Source organism: Phytophthora infestans, genomic scaffold, assembly GCF_000142945.1.
Source record: "Phytophthora infestans T30-4 supercont1.12 genomic scaffold, whole genome shotgun sequence".
Classification (NCBI taxonomy): Eukaryota; Oomycota; class Peronosporomycetes; order Peronosporales; family Peronosporaceae; genus Phytophthora; species Phytophthora infestans.
In genome coordinates this window covers 2,126,817-2,145,180 of record NW_003303747.1, presented here as the reverse complement: position 1 = coordinate 2,145,180, position 18,364 = coordinate 2,126,817, and the positions used below count along the sequence as shown (strand labels likewise).

The window sequence follows — 18,364 nt, the reverse complement described above, 5'->3', positions numbered from 1 at the left end:
TAGGAATAATATGCAACAGAGGACATGTACACACGATCAGCTGTTAATATTAAAAGTTTATTATTTTGTAGAAAAATGTGTTGTCCACACGCAGGGAAACACTGGGCTAACCGTACGCCAGACAATTTCCCGCCTCTCGAGCCACACCCACACTCAGGCGTACGAGCCGTTAGGATAGCTCCTGGCACGGGGGCCGCATGCTATTTCACTGCGCAGTGCTAGCTATTGCTGCCTTGTCCACTATCGATTTGGCCGTAGTTTCCGAGCCGACAAGTATTAATATCGCAAACGCGAAAACTACTTTTAACAAGCGATCTCTCTTACATTTCGACAGTGATAAGACTGGAGGGCCACCTAATCGATTACTGAGGGCTGCCAACACAATTGGCAACGGTAAAGAGAACTCGGACGTCGACGAGAAGAATGAGGCAAGAGGAGGTCTGCCTGGTCTACTGCAGATAGAGGGATTGGGTGCGACTGTGTCAAAAGCGAAAATCCCGCAGCAGTTCAAAGATTGGCTCAGGTACTCGTTCACCATGGAAGAGACATTCAAGCTATTAAAGCTTGATGACGAGCTATCGGCGCTTCTAGCAAATCCAAAATTGGGAGTGTGGATTCAGTACGGTCGGCTCGTGGGGGAAGAGAATAAGCTTGCAAGCTCACCGGTCATCACGGAGCTGACCAAGCGGTACGGGGTTGCTCAGCTGTCCGAGTCGATCCAGGCTGCAAAGCAGTCTGTGTGGACAAGAAAGATCGCGCAAGAGCTAGAGGACCTGCAATTAAAGCGATGGCTAGACGCTAAGACAGATCCAACCATTGTGTTTGTCCAGCTAGGTCTGAAAGTGTCGAAGCCGGTCCTCGAGAAAAGTCCGAACAAGCTGGTTATTGCCAGATACATTAAGATGTACAACGAGCTTTATCCGAAAATATGAGAGTGACTCTTATTGTTACTTTGATAAAAACACGCAACAGAGTGCTGTACATAGAAAAAAAAACTAATGTAGTGACCCTTTTAATGTCAAAATTCATGGCTGCTAATAAACAACCGGTACATATACATGTATTTTGCTCAACTCAAACGGAACGAAGTGAAAAATAACGCATTGATTTAAAATTAATGTTGTGCTGAGCAGTCCAGGACTAAAAGCTTATCTTGCTCCAATAAACTTAATACGTAAGCTACGTTGCAAGTGACACTGCTAAGGTGCCCTTAAGTACCTGCTGATGGCTTAGGCCCGCTGTGAATAATGTTTGGCCAAATTAGCTCTCGGCTGGGTGCATACACCTCAAGCAATATAGGTCAAAGAGAAGTCGACGTTATTGTTGACAGGCTACCAGACAGCCAGCACTACGACCTTGCCAAACGCCCTACGCTACAGGTAGTTTGTCACAAGCTAGTAAAGGTATCAACCATGTTTATCTCATCTCCTTATTTATCGTGAATCGTTCGGGTCGCTAACGGGTCAGTCGTGAAATATTTGACGTTTATTGGGTCACTTGTGCTAATTATCCGTTGATTTCAATAGAGAAACTCGTTTACGCAGCAAAGCCGACGAGACAGCCTAATTCTAAGGTAGTCCACGCAGTTTTAAACTTCACGACATGTCTAAGCAATCTTTAGACACGACCGCGTATTAAAAGGTGCTTCAAACATACACGCAGAATTGCTACATGAATTTACAAATTATGTACTATACGGGCTGGGCCAAAAAGAAAAGACAATTCATCATAATTCGTCCACCAATGTACTGTACAAGTAATTAAAACGGAAGCTTCTGGTACAAAAGTTTCAAAAGGCTGTTCGGCTTGTATCTGCATCTACCGCGCTCTTCAAACTTCGTCAGTTGGTAATCAAGCGCAGAAAACGTTTGTGTCGCGTTGTCTTCTTCAGGTTTGGTATGATGGGACGAGTAAACCTGCGCGGCGGCCTCGGTGGCTGAACTTTCGGCCATAACTTGTAGAATACTTTTTGCCACATGGACATGTTTTCCGTGCCCGCTTTAGGTGTAAACAATGCTCTCTCTTCTGATTCATCGCTATTGTCCATTCCCGTTTTGCTGCTTTCCGCTGGGTCGTGTTTGTGGCTCTGGTGTTCCTCGCCTTCTTCGACAAATAATTTTTCATTGAAATCAACATTCGTCTGGGCATTGGCGGTGGTGGCAGTGATTGTTGGAAGCACGAGGTCGCATGTAAGAACGACCAAAAATAAAAAAGTAAATATACGTGAGCGCATTTTGTTGGCGAATAATTGTGAAGTGTCTTGGTAACGAGGGAAGAGATTGGAAACTGACTGAGGAAGCTCATTGACATCGAGGACATCCGTTCATGATTACGGGGTTTGGCATGCATCATAATAATTTATTCAACTGATCGTTTCAGTCTTACAGTGTGAAACAATTATGGTACAGTGTAAGTTACACTGTACCAGAATTGTTTAAGTTACACTGTACCAGAATTGTTTTACACGAGCAGATTCAGATAAACGAAGCTTGTATTCACAGACAAGAAACAGCACTCGCACTACGGTACTGAGCACCAGGTACATGTATTCCAAGCTTAGATACTACATGTATCTATTTCAATATTTTGATCGGGTAACAAGAAACGAATTTTTATTAACAGCAATCTTGTTGCTCGCGCATCTCGCCTGAAACCCCGATTTCTTAACTACTGCTAAAATCAGTGCACATGTAATCAAACAAATACCCATGTCGCAATTGAACACATGGGGATATTGGGTGGTTCCTGAAATAATAAATTTTACGTGTATCAAATGTGGGTCGAAAGTGATGTGTTCCTACTGGTATCGGAGAGCCTGTTAGCCTTTAAAAGAGCAACAGAATGCGGTTCTATAGTCTTAGGGACTGTTGAAATATGCTTGAACCTTGAAAACAATATCATTCCGACCACACTGTTCTGTAACATTCTACCGTGATATTTGTAATAATTGTTAACATTTTGAAAAGCATCGCAACACGTCCAGCATGCAGTGCTCTGTAGCGCTGACCCTGCTCATCTTGTTGTTCGTCTTCGAGGCTACAAGCCAGCTCCCCCACTCTGCATCACCCTTTGCAGTGCTGTCTCAACCCCACGCCAATAGTAACACTGAACAAGTGGTGGATGTCATCGTAATTGGTGCCACGGGGGATTTGGCCACAAAGTATCTGTGGGTAGCGATGTTCCGCATGGCGTTAGAAGGCAAAATGGTCTCCAGACGCACATTCCGACTCTTTGCGGGTGCGTCGGATACTTTGGAGCGAGGCAGGATCTGGCACGAGAATTTTTTCAATGAGAAGTTCGCCGAGAGAGTATGCGGCGTCTTCGAGGACAAGATGTCGGCCGAGCAGGTCTACTGTCGTGAGTTTCTAGAGATGGAATTCAAACCTAATGTGCAATATGCTCCCTTGCGATCGGAGAGTCATTATAAGGAGCTGGGGAGGATTTTACAGGAGGAAGATAATTTGACGAAGGGCGGACGGATAGTGTATCTTGCTATCCCGCCACAATTTTTCCTTCCGGTATGTTCCACAAATTGTTACATTGCGATCGGTACTGGCAGTGTTGGTTAACTGCACATAGTGTTGTGAAATGATTCATCGTTACCTACGACCAAATCGGTCCGAGACTCAAACTGCTTCTCCGTTTCTGCGTGTTGTGGTGGAGAAACCTTTTGGTCGAGATCTCCAATCTGCGCATGAACTTGCTACACGTCTACGAGCCATTTACAGCGTACACGCACCTCTTGAGAGTGTTACCGAACAATTGGGACCTCTTTTCCTAACCTAACTGTCTTTGTGGCTCTAGAATGACGAGCTGTTTGTGATGGATCACTACGCAGGCAAGCCAGTTGTGCAAGCGCTTCGCAGCTACTTGCAGCTTAACACTGCTACGCTGAATCCGATTTGGAACTCAAATAACATTCAGGATATCCACGTACGTGGCGTATTGCTCTGCGTATGGTGAAGTCTTAACTCGATTCCTCATTCGACAGATCGAGATGACCGAAACAGCAACACTACAGCACCGCGTGAGCTATTTTGACAGGTAAATACGACCCCCATGGTTCTACTATTCGCTGCCTCTTTGACCTGGTTTTTGTTGCAGTTCTGGTATTATCCGTGACGTCATGGTGAACCACTTGCAGCTACTGCTCAATGTTGCTGTAGCTCCATCCTTTGATGCGGCAATTTCCATCCATGAAGCCCAATTGCGCTTCATCAGGTCACTACGAGTCTCCAGTCGACAATCTCTATTTATCGCGCAGTATGACGAATACGCTGCACATTACGAAGCCGAGATGAGTCAACGCAGCGATGAGAGCGACAACTTCACACCGACAGCTGCCTGGATTGAGCTCACAAGCTCGTTAGACGAATGGAGAGACACCAGCTTTCGTCTTGCTGCAGCCAAGGCCACAGCAGAGCGGCAACTGTCCATCACTGTAGCCTTCAACAGTGGCGTATTTCAAGACCAACAGTGCACTCTCACTGTAATTATCCAGCGAGCACTCAACGTCGACGCAAGCGAGGCCCACAGAATCGAATGGTCTTGTGACGTTAGCGAAGTGCTTCCAGATCTCCAACTCCCAAAAGGCTGGAAGTACGTGGAGGCTGACGACCATCGTGTCGTTATTCCCCAGAGATCTGAGCACGCTACTGCGGCATGGGAGCTGGGTGACGAGGCTTCAGCGTACGATTTCTTGCTGCGTGAAATCGCAAATGGCGCCACTGAACACTTTGCGGATCTAGACGAAGTGGAAGCTGCGTGGACACTGTGGACTCCAGTGGTCCATGCAGCTGAAGCCGCCTCAAATCGAGACAATCACGCGTCGTATCCAGCTGGAACGTCTCCGTGGAAGTCGGAATCCTTATCAACAAAGACATCTCAAGAGGTTAAAGAAGAGCTGTAATCGCTCTTGTAACTTGAGGACGAGATAGCACAATAATTGCAAGTCGACATAAGGTTAAGTGTAAAATTTCGAGAGTATGCGTGGTGTCCCTACCTCTATTTACGCTCAGGCATTCAGTGTGCCAATTGCCACTGCAGTGATGACGAAGGTGAGAGCCAAGAAGCAGCTAGCGAACGGAACTGAGCTCACAATTGGCTCGGTGAACTCGGTGATCGCCGCGCCCGGGAAGCCCCACACTTGCTGGCAGTAGCGACTACCGATGACCTGGAACCAGCACGGGATCGTGAGTCCCAGTAGGAAACCGAACAGTCCTGCAATAGCGAAGATGAAGTCCAGACGCTTGAAGACGACAGCGAAGAGAATGGGAGGCACAGCGACCGACAGTCGGCACAGACTGCGCGTGAGTTTCTCACCGAATCGATCCGTGAGATGCGACGGGAAGGACATGAGCATGTTGTCGCCCACAGTGACGCCCACCATCGGGTACGCCGACACGACGTTGATGACGGGGAAGAGCAGGATCACGAGCTGCACGACGACCCCCACAGGGTTCGCGTGGTCGCATTCTCCCCACCCATTGCCACAGCCAGTGTACGAGCTCCACATGAGCGTTGCTAGAGGGTTAATCTTGTCGAATGAGAGCGCACCAAGCAGACCCACAAGCAGGTAACACGTCCCGGCAATCAAAAGTGTGGCAAATACCACGAAACGCGCCTTGGACTTGGGAGTCAGAGGCTGTAGAGCGTCTGGCATGTTGTATTGGCAGTTTAGAGCCAGCAGGGTGGGGCCAAACGCTTTGCCAAAGTTGCCCCAGTTGACAGCTCCAATCGCAGCATAGCGAGACGCCACCGCTTCGCTCCCGTCGCTCGCCACTTTGATTGTCATAGTGATGAACATGAGTGCGAAGGCCACTATACGGTATACAGAGAGGAATTTCTGTACTAGCGCTTGATCGCTGATGTCCATGAGCACCATAGACAGCACGATAGCTGAGAAGATAGCCATGAATACGTAATATCCCTCCAAACAACCCGAGGAGACGTCGTCGCCGTATACGTCACAAGACTCGCCTAACACGTACGTGAAGAAGAGAGAGGCTGTAGATGACGAGAAGACAGAGGCGTACGACCAGAGCGAGCCGATGCAGTACGAGCCCATGACCAGCTGCACCGCCGCTTTGCCCAGTCTCCCCACGAACATTTCGGCGATTGTAGCGAACTCGAATTTGCGGTACGTGATCTCGTGACGCGGGGCGCCACCGCCTGTGGCTGCGCACACTCCTTCTGCGCGTGCGAGGGACTCGAGTGTGTAGTTCATAGTGAGTAGAGAGCCCAAGACGCCCACGATCATGAGTACGAGTGCCAGTACGATGCCACCTTCCATGAACGCGTACGGAAGACCGAAGCAGCCGGTGCCGATCACGTAGTTGAGCGCCATGGCCAGCGTCACGGCCGGTCCGTAGGGCTTGACGCTCATGTGGCCATTCTCCCATGAGCCGCTGAGGCTGCGCGTCAGCAGGTGCGTACGCTCGGTGGTCGCCATGACCGTAGAGGAGACTTTGTCGGAATGACCGCTCGTTCACGAAGATACGTCACTGACCCTGCGAAAGATGATTAACTGATTCAGCGGTGGACACAGGAGGATTGCGAGCTAACCGCCCAATTGCTGTGAAGCATGTTGGCCAGCCAACGGCTACAATGTAGCCTACTGTTCAAGTACATGTATTGAAGTGAGAAGCGTGGAGCGCAAAACTCCTGGTAAGGTACACTTTCAATTGCCGAACAAAGACTGACAGCGTGTGGCGTTGTGTCCGAGTCGGAAAGAAATCAGATCCAGCTCCGTCGGAGTCCGACGGAGCTGGTACTGATTTCCTTGTGCGTCAAGCCGTTGCTTACTGTATCCGGATGGTGCAGGAATGCAAAGCCCTTTAGACACTTTTGGGTTGAACGCGAACATTGAGGTGTATCACAGGATAACTCCAGACGCTGGAGTCCAGAGTGCGGTCGACTAACTGCTGGAGCGTCAACGTCGTCGACATCGACGAACAGATCTAGTGTCATCAGGGAGAATCTGGTACGTACTACTTGTTGGCCCATTGCGTGAAGTGGAAACAGGTCACAGTGCGATGAACACGGGCGACAGAGTGGCTCCAGCACTAGCGACATCAACGGGAGCGACGTGGGTATTTCGACGTGAGCGATGAGAAGGCTTGGGCAGGCGGCTCGGGCAAAGGGGGCGGCCCATCTGCATGTAGTGTCAGTTAGTTTTGCATTTTAAGGACCCACCAGCTCAATCACTTTCCATAACACCACGACGAGCACAAGCGCCTTTCCGCCTCTCCGCAACCCTCCTTCCTCCAAGTGTCAACTTCCGACATGTTATGACGACCGCAACTACGGCCACGGCGTTCACGACGAAGCTGAAGCAGTTCAACGGTACTGGGTTCCCAGCATGGGGCGCCCAGGTGAAGCTGGTCCTCGGGATCAAGGGACTCTGGGCTGACGTCGAGAAGGATGCACCACCGGCTGACAGGCTTGCAGCGGAGGCTGAAGCGCTGAAGATGTACAATGCGGCTGCCGCCACTGGAACGTCCGGAACGGTGGTTTCGAGAACACCACTACATGAACAAGTCATGCGGCTGAAGATGACGTCATCGATCATCCTGTCGGCGCTGACGGAGAAACTGGCAGCGGAGGTGTATCTGTTTGACCACCTGCTGGCCATGCTGCGCCACCTGCGGCTGACCTACAACGTGAAGTGTAGTGCCGGCGTCGGTGCTGCGAAACGAGAGTACATGAGTCTGTACCTCGCTGATGGTGACTCCATGACGGAGCTCATCAAGACCACTAAGAGGGTGATTGGGGACCTCCAAGAGCAGCGTGTGTACTTGGCGGACGAAGAGAAGCGTCAGAACTTCATGCAGAGTCTGGGACCTGCGTGCAACGGTTTTGTCGACGTTCTCGAGATGTGCCAGCCATTCGAGGCGATGGTGACGCGCTGCCAAACTGAGGCAATTCCTCGAGACCAGCAGTAGAATCGTCGCTCGACGAATGGCAGTGGTAAGTTGAATGCGTCGAATGGAGCCTTCTCTGCTGAAGAAGTGGCTGGCAAGAAGGGGAAGAAGAAACGTGACATGACCAAGGTCAAGTGTTACAACTGCCAAGAAATGGGGCACTTCGCGCGAGACTGCTCGAAGAAGCGAGTGCCACCGAAGGGCAAGGGCGGCGCGGCCGCTAGTGTGGCGTTCTCGGTCCCGACGAGTGCAAGCGAGAGTGAATCGTGGACAGCGGGGCCACGAGCCACATGACAGGACATGCTGACAACTTGGTGGGGGTGCGTGAGCTGGCAGAGCCTCGTGTGCTCACAGTTGCGTCCGGTGACAGCTTGGTGGCGACCGCCATGGGGCAAGCACAACTGTACAAGAACGGGAAAGAGGTCAGCGTCCTACAAGATGTCCTATTTGTGAAGGGACTAGCCTGCAACCTCGTGTCTGTTGGGGCGGCATCGCGTCGCGGGATGACGGTGGAGTTTAAGGGAGTTGGTTGCGCTATTCGCGCGTCGAATGAAGTGACCATACAAGCATCGAGAGAGCTCAACCAAATGTATGTTCTGGATCTGCCAGCAAGCCCGTCGAAGATGTCGCGATGATGACGAGCGAAGCACCTCATGTGGAGACGTGGCATCGCGGCGTTAGACACTTAAATATGCAAAGTGCTCAACAGCTACCGGGAGAGCTGAGAGTACCATGGAAAGGTGCTGTGAAGCAAGCGTGCCCGACGTGCGTGAGTAGCAAGCTGTCACATAAGCCATTTGCCGCAAAGGACAAGTGCGTCCTCAAGAAAAACCAGATTCTGCTCGCAATCGACTACGTGGGGCCAATGCAGGTGACGTCTCGTGAAGGTTTTACTGGTATGGCGAACGTTGTTGTGGAGCCATTTCATCTGGACATGGTGTATCCACTTTGTGAGAAGAGCTCTCAAGCTCAACTGGATGCTATCAAGGACTGCATCGCGAAGATGAAGGCGTATGCTCCGACGTATCGTGTGGCGTTCGTCAAGTCAGACAGCGCTGCAGAGTACAGAGGTGGTGGGTTTGCTGCCTATTGTGAGAAGAGCGATTTGTACAAAAGTTCTCGACTCCGTACAGTCCACAGCAGAATGAGAAGATCGAGCGTGGCAATCGCGTAATTGTCGAGATGGCTCGGTCCATGATGCTTGGAGCCAACTTGCCAACTGTGTACTGGGCTGACGCAGTCGTGTGCGCTGGGTATGTGCGGAATGGCTGTCCAACGAAAGTGCTTGATGGGAAGACGCCGATGGAGGCCTTGTTTGGGAAAGCACCTGACATCAGCAACTTGCGAGTCTTTGGATGTAAGGCGCAAGCACTGGTTCCGAAGGAGCACCGTAAGAAGCTGGACTCCAAGACACGCAACGGCATCTTCATCGGGTATGCTACAGGTGGCGCGTACTTGGTGTACATTCCGCACCATGGGACTGGTGAAACAATCACGGCGCGCACCGTTGTGTTCCACGAAGACCAGTTCCTTCCTGCCGAAGATGGAGACGAGATCACGATAAGCTCGCAGCTGGATCTCTTGCAGTTGGATGCGGTTAACAGCATGCTTTCATCACGTCTCGAGACAGTTGAAGAAGAAAATCAAGATGTGTCCATGGCCCTGACACCCGGTGAGGAGGACGTGGCAATGGCGCCGACACCGAGCGCAGTAAGCAGCGATTTGGAAACAGCGGATCAACCAACGAGTGGGAGTTCTTAACCAGTGGGAGCCGCTCGTATGCAAGCCCGGCTTCGAGGAGATCCACGTCTAGAGAATGCAAAGAATCCTGTTCGCAAGTCCAGCAGGATCCCGAGGCCAAGTCAGCACAAGCTGGACTACGACGAGTCGCACTTGTCCATGGAGGAGGTCTGCGCGATGGTTGAAGAGCGTCATTTTCCTGCAGCAGTTGATGGTACGAGTGTTCGAGACGGCTACATCTACAGCAAGCTAACACCAAGTGACATTACGAATTGAGCACTGGGTGTTGCGCCGCTCAACATTGAAGAAGTCAACGCGTCTGATGATCGAAGCGAGTGAGAGCGTGCAATGGACGACGAGATCGAGGGTCTTCCGGACAATGGGACGTTCGAAGAAGTACCATTGCCTCCAGGCCGTACTGCTGTGAAGTCAAAATGGGTGTTCAAAAAGAAAACTCTTGCGGATGGCACCTTGGACAAGTACAAAGCACGTGTTGACGCTAAGGGGTACAGCCAGCGGTTCGGAGTGGACTACACTGAGACGTTCAGCCCGGTCGTGCGCCACAGCACTCCTCGGCTTGTGCTGGTCACTATGGTGGCGAGATTGGAGCTGCAGTGGTCACCAAGTGATGACGAAGTGACTATCGGGCAGCAGAAGTATGCGAAGTCGATCCTCGAGCGGCCCAACATGGATAAAACGATGCCAGCACGCACTCCGATGGAGAAAAGTTTTCGTGATCAACTCTTCAAGGCGCAGGAGGTGATCAACTTTCGTCCCCGTCCTGCCATCGGAACGCTGCTATATCTGAAGGTAAACACGAGACCGGATATAGCTACTGCGGTGCGGATTCTTGCTCAAGAGATCGAGACTCCGACCGACTGCCTCAAGCACGGTGTGGAGCACGTCATTCGGTACCTGCGCAACACTCAAGATTTTGGGCCGGAATTACAAGAGCAGTGCTGCAAAAGGACTCGTTGTATACTGCGACGCTGCATTCGCAGTGGGGCGGCAATGCTAAGTCGGCGACGGGGTACGCTATCTTCTACAACGGCTGCCTGATCAAGTGGGGATCGAAGAAGCAGTCGATGATGACGCTGTCTTCCATCGAGGCTGAGTACATTGCGATGGGGGGCGGTGTCGTGTATTGGGACCAACTTGGTCTTGAAGGATTTGGGACTGGAAGTTGACCAGATCACTGTGTTCGAAGACAACCAAGGGGCCCGACACTTGGCGGAGAGCAAGGCTGTGACGCAACGCTCGCGCCACATCGACACGAAGTATCACTGGCTTCGTGAGAAGGCGAAGGAGGACCACATTCGCATTAAGTACTGCCCCACTGCGGAGATGATCGCTGACCACTTCACCAAGGCTCTGGAAGCAACCAAGTTCCAGTACTTTCGTGACCGTCTCGCCATTCGTCGAGTGGGAGTGTTGGAGCGTCAACGTCGTTGACATCGACGAACAGATCTAATGTCATCAGGGAGAATCGGATACGTACTACTTGTTGGCCCACTGCGTGAAGTGGACACAGGTCACAGTGCGATGAACACGGGCGACAGAGTGGCTCCAGCACTAGCGACATCAACGGGAGCGACGTGGGTATTTCGACGTGAGCGATGAGAAGGCTTGGGCAGGCGGCTCGGGCAAAGGGGGCGGCCCATCTGCATGTAGTGTCAGTTAGGTTTGCATTTTAAGGACCCACCAGCTCAATCACTTTCCATAACACCACGACGGGCACAAGCGCCTTTCCGCTTCTCCGCAACCCTCCTTCCACCAAGTGTCAACTTCGGACACTAACATGTAAATCTCTATCAACAAGATCGTCTTCGACTTAGTTGGGAATACACGTACCAGTTTATTTCTCCTCGTATGTCTTTCCCATTGTTAATAAGCAATCTCTGCCCATCAGCGTAGAACAGTGTTCTACTTGTGGTTCGAAGCTGCTCGAGCGCCATTAGGAATTTGCATAAAAAGTACCAATAAGGGTGCTTTAAAAGTTAAGCACCCATATTAACGTTTTCGTTGATTTTTCGAGTGTGTAAAAATTACCGTCAAATTTTAAGCTCGCCGAAAAATAACCGACGCATACGGTACAATCTTAACTAATTACGACAAATCGTAGCCGTTGGATTTTAGGAGCTCATTTGAGAAAACGCGCCACGCGTCAGAAGCCATCGCACGAACGTTTCCGCGCGCTTTTCCCGCGAAGGTTAATCACCCGTCACTAGAAGATTGCAACGCGAAACTGACCCTTGGAAGTGCACTCCTGTCTGACGGTACGTACATCTAGCTTCTTGTCTGGTTTATTTGAGGCTTGCCAACACGTGTTGTTAACATTTAAAGACGACCTCGACGACCTATTCAAGCATAGCTCGTCTTCCAGCGACGACGACCGCGACAAAGACCGCGACGAAGACCGCGACGAAGACCGCGACGAAGACTTTGAACCTGCGAGCGATTCGAGCGACACTTTGCAGGGTATTCTGGACGAAATTAGTATGAGTCTTGATTTAGCGTTTGCAGAATTCTGACTCAAGCTCACTTTATCGATCATTTTTACGAATAGATGCAACGTCTGCACGGCGCCATGGGTGAGGTTCGTTCCTCTATGCGCTAAATTTGGAGACATTGCATGCGATATGACTAATTGCGATTAAACTTTGTTTCAGCTCCACGCGCACATCATAGGCCAAGAAATCAAGCGTCCAAGCGGAAAAAGAGTCGGGCACAGCGAGTGACAAGGCCGGAGAAACGTCGGAGACGTCGATTCTGCGTGGAGACTACTGGTAGCGCCGGAGAAAGCGTCGCGGAGACTTTGTCTCTGCCACCAAGCGATGAAGGGCGTTGTGGTGACCAGGACCAAGGCGTAGATGTGCACGTCCAAGACCCAAGCCATGACCGCACACCCCGATTTAGGCGCACAGAATCGTATCCAGAGCGAGTGGCGATGGAGAGGTCTCGAGTGGGCGTTGTGAACAAGATTCCTCCGATGCCGATGCTTGTTTTTTCGTCGTGGAAGGAGCTTAGATCCTTTTAAAGAATACTGCCGCGAGAATGTCCTGTTATACAGAGCCCGAGATACTAGGACCGTGAGGAAACACAATACATGAGTCTATTTTTTTAATAACGTTATTTTAATTTACACTGACGAGTTGATATAACTATTGTAGTTTGAGCGATCTTCAAATTCCTCTAAAGATGAAGCACAGCTTCAAGGTGTTTTGCTGCACTCATGACTGTCCGAAAAATTCGCGTAGGAAAGGTCAGCGTAGTACTCCTAGTCGATACACCGGATGCAAGGCTCGCTTTTGCTGCTACTGTGAAGAACATGGCAGAGGAAGGACAGGATGAAGATTGGCGCGTTGCTCTACGAAACTGGGTAAGCATTAGAATGCGTAACGATGAAACATACTATCACCTAACATAATACTGCTGCTTAAACCTGGACACACAACCACCGCGCAAATGGGACGATCTACGTGAGCTACTTGGTGCTGGATCAATTCCAGAAAATAGTCTGGTATTTGAGCAAGTTGGGCTTCTTGCTGATGCCAACACTGAGTCTCATCGGATACAAGAGTTTCTATCAGGTGCCTTGGATCGCCAAGTAACACCACAGCAAGCGCGCAACATTGTCCGCAGAGTATTGAAAAGCACTTCAGCGGACAACAAGCTCTCCTGTATGCTGGATATACTTGCGGATTTTGACGACCAAGAGGTTCTCGTTCTCAGGGATCAAAATGACGTGACAAGAGAAGTTGTGATCCAGACTGCGGTGCAGAAACGCTTTTGAGCGCTGGGGTGAAAGCCTTTGCATGGATTGGACGTATGGTACAAACAATTTGGGATTTCATCTCGGTAAGGAGCCGTTTTTATATTGAGTTGCTTTTACACGTCATGCTGCACCTTTATCTCTGTAGCGGCACCTTTAACTTATGGTTTTGTTTTTGTAAAACGCAGGAAGTCTCCTGGTTACAAGTGCAACGGGGCGCAGCGTTCCAGTTCTGGGCTGGATGAAAGGATGACGACTATGGAGGCAATTCTGGATTTATTTAAGAGGAAGAGCAAGAAGTGGGAAGAGATCGAGACTTTTGTTATCGATAAGGACTTTAAAGAGTGGAGAGCGTTGGAAAATTGCTCCCCCCAGGCGACCGTGCTGCTGTGCCAATTTCAAACGATGGCGAACTGGAAAAAGGTCGTGAAGAGATCGAAGTACAATCTCTCCGGGACCCAACGAGATGCTGTGAAAATTTCGATCAGGCAGATGATGTACGGGCCTACAACTGCTGTCTACAATAACGCGAGAGACGAATTTGAAACCTTCTGCAACGGAGAGTGTCCTGATATTTCCAAGGGGTCAGGTCCTAAAAAACTTGCGTATTTCCAGGATAACGGGGACTGTTGTAGTGAAATGTGGGCAAACCATGGGCGTGGGTAGCACTTTACGGCCGAGAACACAACAACAAACCGGATTGAGACCAATTGGAATCAACTAAAACGTCTTCTGGGGAGAAAACCGAGAATCGACAGAACAATCGCAGGACTGCTCCAGAACCAAGTGAATATCGTGAATCAATTGCTTTCGTCTCTCCGGGAGCCTACTACCCAGTCTCGAAGAGCAGATTTGATACCTCCTTTCTTGCAGCTGGTTGCTGCATACCGATCTAATGACTCGTTTGCGAAGGTCTCATCACAGTCGGATCTTTCGATGGTAAAAAAAGACAGAGGCCACGTGTGCCCAAGTGGGTCCAACGCAATCCGAGTGGCAAGTTTGTGTGTCCAGGCACGAGTTCAGTGTTGACGACCTATTCTGGAGCTGCAGCTGCTCTTTCTACAAGTCCCGGCGGCTTGCTTGTCAACATATCATGGTTGTTGCGAGCAAAGGTCACAAATTAAAAAAACTACCGGCAGCATCAATACCAGAGCGATCGAGCATGAAAAAGACAGAAGAACTGTACGATTAGCTGGAGAAAGGGTAGGATCCGATTCGGCAAGCTACCAGTATGGTTCAATCTCGCGCTGGACAAGTAAAGGCACCCAAGTCACTTAAAGCACCTTAAACCTCGGGAAGCCTCACGGCACAGCCAATACACAAGCGCTCCGTTGAGTATGTCCGCCTACGGAGAGAAGAACAAGCCAATATGGTTGTGCTCTCAGATGCTGACAAATATACAAGGGCTCAGGCGCTCTTCGAACCCGAGGTAGAATCGCTGGCTATCTACTGTTGATTTTTATCAACAAATGACCAAGTGGAAATTGTTATTGAGAATGAAGTTGGTCAAACAGGACCCACGACACTATCCCCCGAGGATGGCTCAGCTGGTGTTGATCCTGAAAGCGATTCCGATAGCGTTTTTGACCAGCTAGATTACGAAGATCTTATGGCTGAAATGGACGTTGACCACGGTCTTGAAATGAAACACGAATCGCTCGAGCATATAGCTCGTGGCCAGAACGAGGTAACACAAACAAGCGAAGACCCTCTCAAAGAAATTTATGATGACTTTGAAGCGGCGGCGACACAGATTTCCACAAAGACTGTTACGTCAGACGTGAAGAACTGCGATAGCCTCGAAGGTCTGCCAACTCAGATCGTGCGTGATGAAGCCCAACTCAAACTGAAACCAGATTCCGAAACTCGGTGTGTAAAAGTGCTTTGATTGCCACCTCCAAAACCCCGAACCCGAAAGAAACCGAAACAAGGATGGATCACACCTCAGCCCAAGTTTGCTGCAATTTTGGTGTCATCGGAGGTCACCACGACTTTGACTCAAATCATACAATGGGCTAGCCTTTGTCCAAATGTGCGAGGGTTTCAAATGTACTCGACCAATACCCAGTTAGGATGACAGACAAGTTTTTACAAGCTCGTCCTGTTACTTGTGAGGTTGCGCATCAAGACAGCAAGAACAAGGTCATTGATCGACCTTTTGTTATTCCAGAAGCTTTACTGAAAAAGCTGATGCGGCGATTCAGCAAAAGAAGGATTCACTCGCGAAGAAAGAGGAGGATGCCCCGTGGGGCTTGCTGGTTTCGTTTGGACCGAAAAACCTTGCTCTGCACAGATATGTGGAGCCTTTTGTTGTCGTATTAAGGGTGCTTCACTAGGTCGCGCCATTTATTCTCTATTTAATTGTCTCTGTCTCACTTTGCTATTTTGCCTTAGTTTTTTTTCTCGACAGTATAAACAGTTCTACATGTTAAAGGCAAAAGCGAGGGGGTTTATTGAAGATACAAGGTGGCTCAAGCAAGAGTAGCGCACAGCTCAAGCTCACCCTGTCGAACCCTTCTCGTTGGAGATGGATTGCTGCATTCTGATAGTGCAAGAATGCATGAAGCGCTGGCGGAAGATGTTCTGTAGAAGTACTCATCACTATCGCTCATGACCATATTGAAGACTAAGTCGGGGTCTTCGTTTATCAAATTTATTGATGTTGCTGCTGGATTACCCCACGACGTGATGGTGGATGATGCAGTGATCGATATGGGCATCAATATGATTGCGGATTGTGTCGAAGGGTGTGTAGCGTTGTCCCCTCTCATGGTATGACCTAATTATCCAAAGCTATGGGTGTCTGAGACACCGTTCGTGAGTTCTACCACTACATCTTAGCTGAATACTCTGGGGTGTTATCATTGTGGAGGTGGCATTCCCTACGACGCTAAGAGTTAGTTTCTACGAGCCACTCCACCAGCAGCGATATCGGGCAGAAATAAAAATGTGTGGAAGGACAAGTTGCTACGTATTTGAAAAATTGGCATTCAGAAAGTGGAACCAAGGGGTCATTCCCAAAAGAAATTATTAAGAGGTGGGTTAACGAACCTGCGCAGCCCGACAGCCCAAGCTTACGAGGAGGACGAGGAGCACGATGACGCCTTCGATGTGAGAGGAAACCGTGAAGAAACTGTGAAGGACTACATCCGAAACTTGAGCTTCGACGCGGCTGAAGAAGACTCGACTCATTACCTAGAAGTCCGAACCCACGCCTCACTCGACAAAATCGCTAAGCTCGAAGGGAAGCACTACCGTTCTGACGCATCGATCCAGTGGCTCAAGCGTTTCATCGACAAGATGAAGAGCACCAGGATGCCCCAAAGTGCCTGGTGCGAACCCTTCTTGCTATGCTTGGGACGCGCGGCGAAGAGTTGGTATAGGCAGCTGCCGAAGAAGACGCAGCGACGCTGAAAACTACTCAGCAAAGCGTTCCCGGATTATTATTGCTCACCATTTGACCAATTCACCCGCATTCGTTACTACTCGGCGAGACGTAAAGTCAACGAGCCGATCTGCGACTTCCTGATCCGACTCAATGGGTATGCTCGGACAGCCAAAATACAGTACGAGAAAGGGAGCGCCGACACAGCTGACCATGTCGAGCACTTCTTGCTGCATTGTGGTGATGACGATGTGATGGATTTGATATACTCCTTGCAGGTGGAAGACATCAGTAAGGTGGAGCAGATAATCAATCGCCGGATCCTCGGTGAAAAGCGCAAGAAGCAACGCGACCGACTAGTGATCGCACGAGGCCGATACAACAAGCGGAAGGATCAAAGCCGCCGAGATGAACGCCAAGATGGACGTCGAGATGAGAAGCGCAGTCGCAAGGAAGAAAACCGCGACCGCCCTGTCGTAGACGCTGACTCTGACGGGGGAGGAACTCCTCGATCAGAACCTGCCGAGTCCGTACAACTCCGAAGACGAATGGGATAATGAGGACCAGTCCGGAGGTTACGACTCAGCGGAAGACGACGACTACATAGACGTCGGCGTTACCAATGATAAGGAAAATACACCGGACCGCCGAGAGAACTCGGCGGGAGACCAGAATGGCTCTAATCGAGGTTGGGGGAACTCGGCGAATCGACCTCCGCGACCGTACAACCAACGAGAACAGTCAAACAGTGGAGATGGATCACGCGACAACGCACAGCGTGGACCTTGTGCAGCTTATGGAAGAGCGGGGCACTGGGCTCACTACTGTCGGCGGCGCTGCAAATTCTGCAGACACGTCCATGAAGTCAGCCAGTCCGAACTGTTTTGTCAATACGAGAAGCTGGCTGCGTTCGTGAAGAACTCTGTCGACAAGTCGCAAGTGCCAGAAGACCTGCAAAACCTTTACACGCCGAGTGATCTAAACTCGGCGGCTCGCCAACACTGACTGGGTTGGAATATGCCGGGCTGCCACAGTCAGCCGAACCTGCAGTTGAGACGAACTTCTTGTTTGCCTTCGTAGGCGAAGCAGGACGGCCCAAGGGACGAAGCGGGAATGGCAATTGGATGTGTGAAATCGACGGAATTGAACGTGAGCTCGGTGAGTTAGAGGATAACTACCGAGCGATTGCAAGTGTAGCTCGGCAGTCAGACCAGGCTGTGCATCGTACCAGAATCATGAAGCTGCTTCCAGGAGAACGGCTAAGATGGTGGTCAGCACAGACGTCTGATCGCCTAGTTAGAATGAGAGCTCTCGTATTGGGGGCAGTGAACGACCGAAGGACCAAGATACTATTGGACACTGGAGCAAACGTCTCGGCGATTAGTGAGTACTTCGCGAAGAAACTGCATCTCAAGAGAGTGGCCAGCCGAGATAAGCGGATCGACATACAAGGAATAAGTAAAGACAGAATGGACGAGCAGTTGTAAAGGTGACACTCGGCTGGGAAGTGGCATACGAATTCGAAGTATGGATAATGCCTCATCA

The 18,364-nt window shown here is 50.2% G+C and overlaps 3 protein-coding genes across 3 annotated transcripts; 2 read left to right on the top strand and 1 right to left on the bottom strand.

The window, feature by feature from the left end:
• Positions 1-197: 197 nt before the first annotated feature.
• PITG_08074 (secreted RxLR effector peptide protein, putative) lies at positions 198-932 on the top strand (the record flags this gene model as incomplete). The annotated part of the gene is made up of 1 exon (XM_002904209.2): positions 198-932. One exon carries the CDS (start codon positions 198-200, stop codon positions 930-932), a length of 735 nt encoding a protein of 244 aa, XP_002904255.1.
• Positions 933-3,822: 2,890 nt separating this feature from the next.
• PITG_08073 (uncharacterized protein) lies at positions 3,823-4,800 on the top strand (the record flags this gene model as incomplete). The annotated part of the gene is made up of 5 exons (XM_002904208.1): positions 3,823-3,933; positions 3,992-4,044; positions 4,105-4,162; positions 4,265-4,689; positions 4,761-4,800. 5 exons carry the CDS (start codon positions 3,823-3,825, stop codon positions 4,798-4,800), a joined length of 687 nt encoding a protein of 228 aa, XP_002904254.1.
• Positions 4,801-5,014: 214 nt separating this feature from the next.
• On the bottom strand, positions 5,015-6,451 carry PITG_08072 (uncharacterized protein; the record flags this gene model as incomplete). The annotated part of the gene is made up of 1 exon (XM_002904207.1): positions 5,015-6,451. One exon carries the CDS (start codon positions 6,449-6,451, stop codon positions 5,015-5,017), a length of 1,437 nt encoding a protein of 478 aa, XP_002904253.1.
• Positions 6,452-18,364: the final 11,913 nt, after the last annotated feature.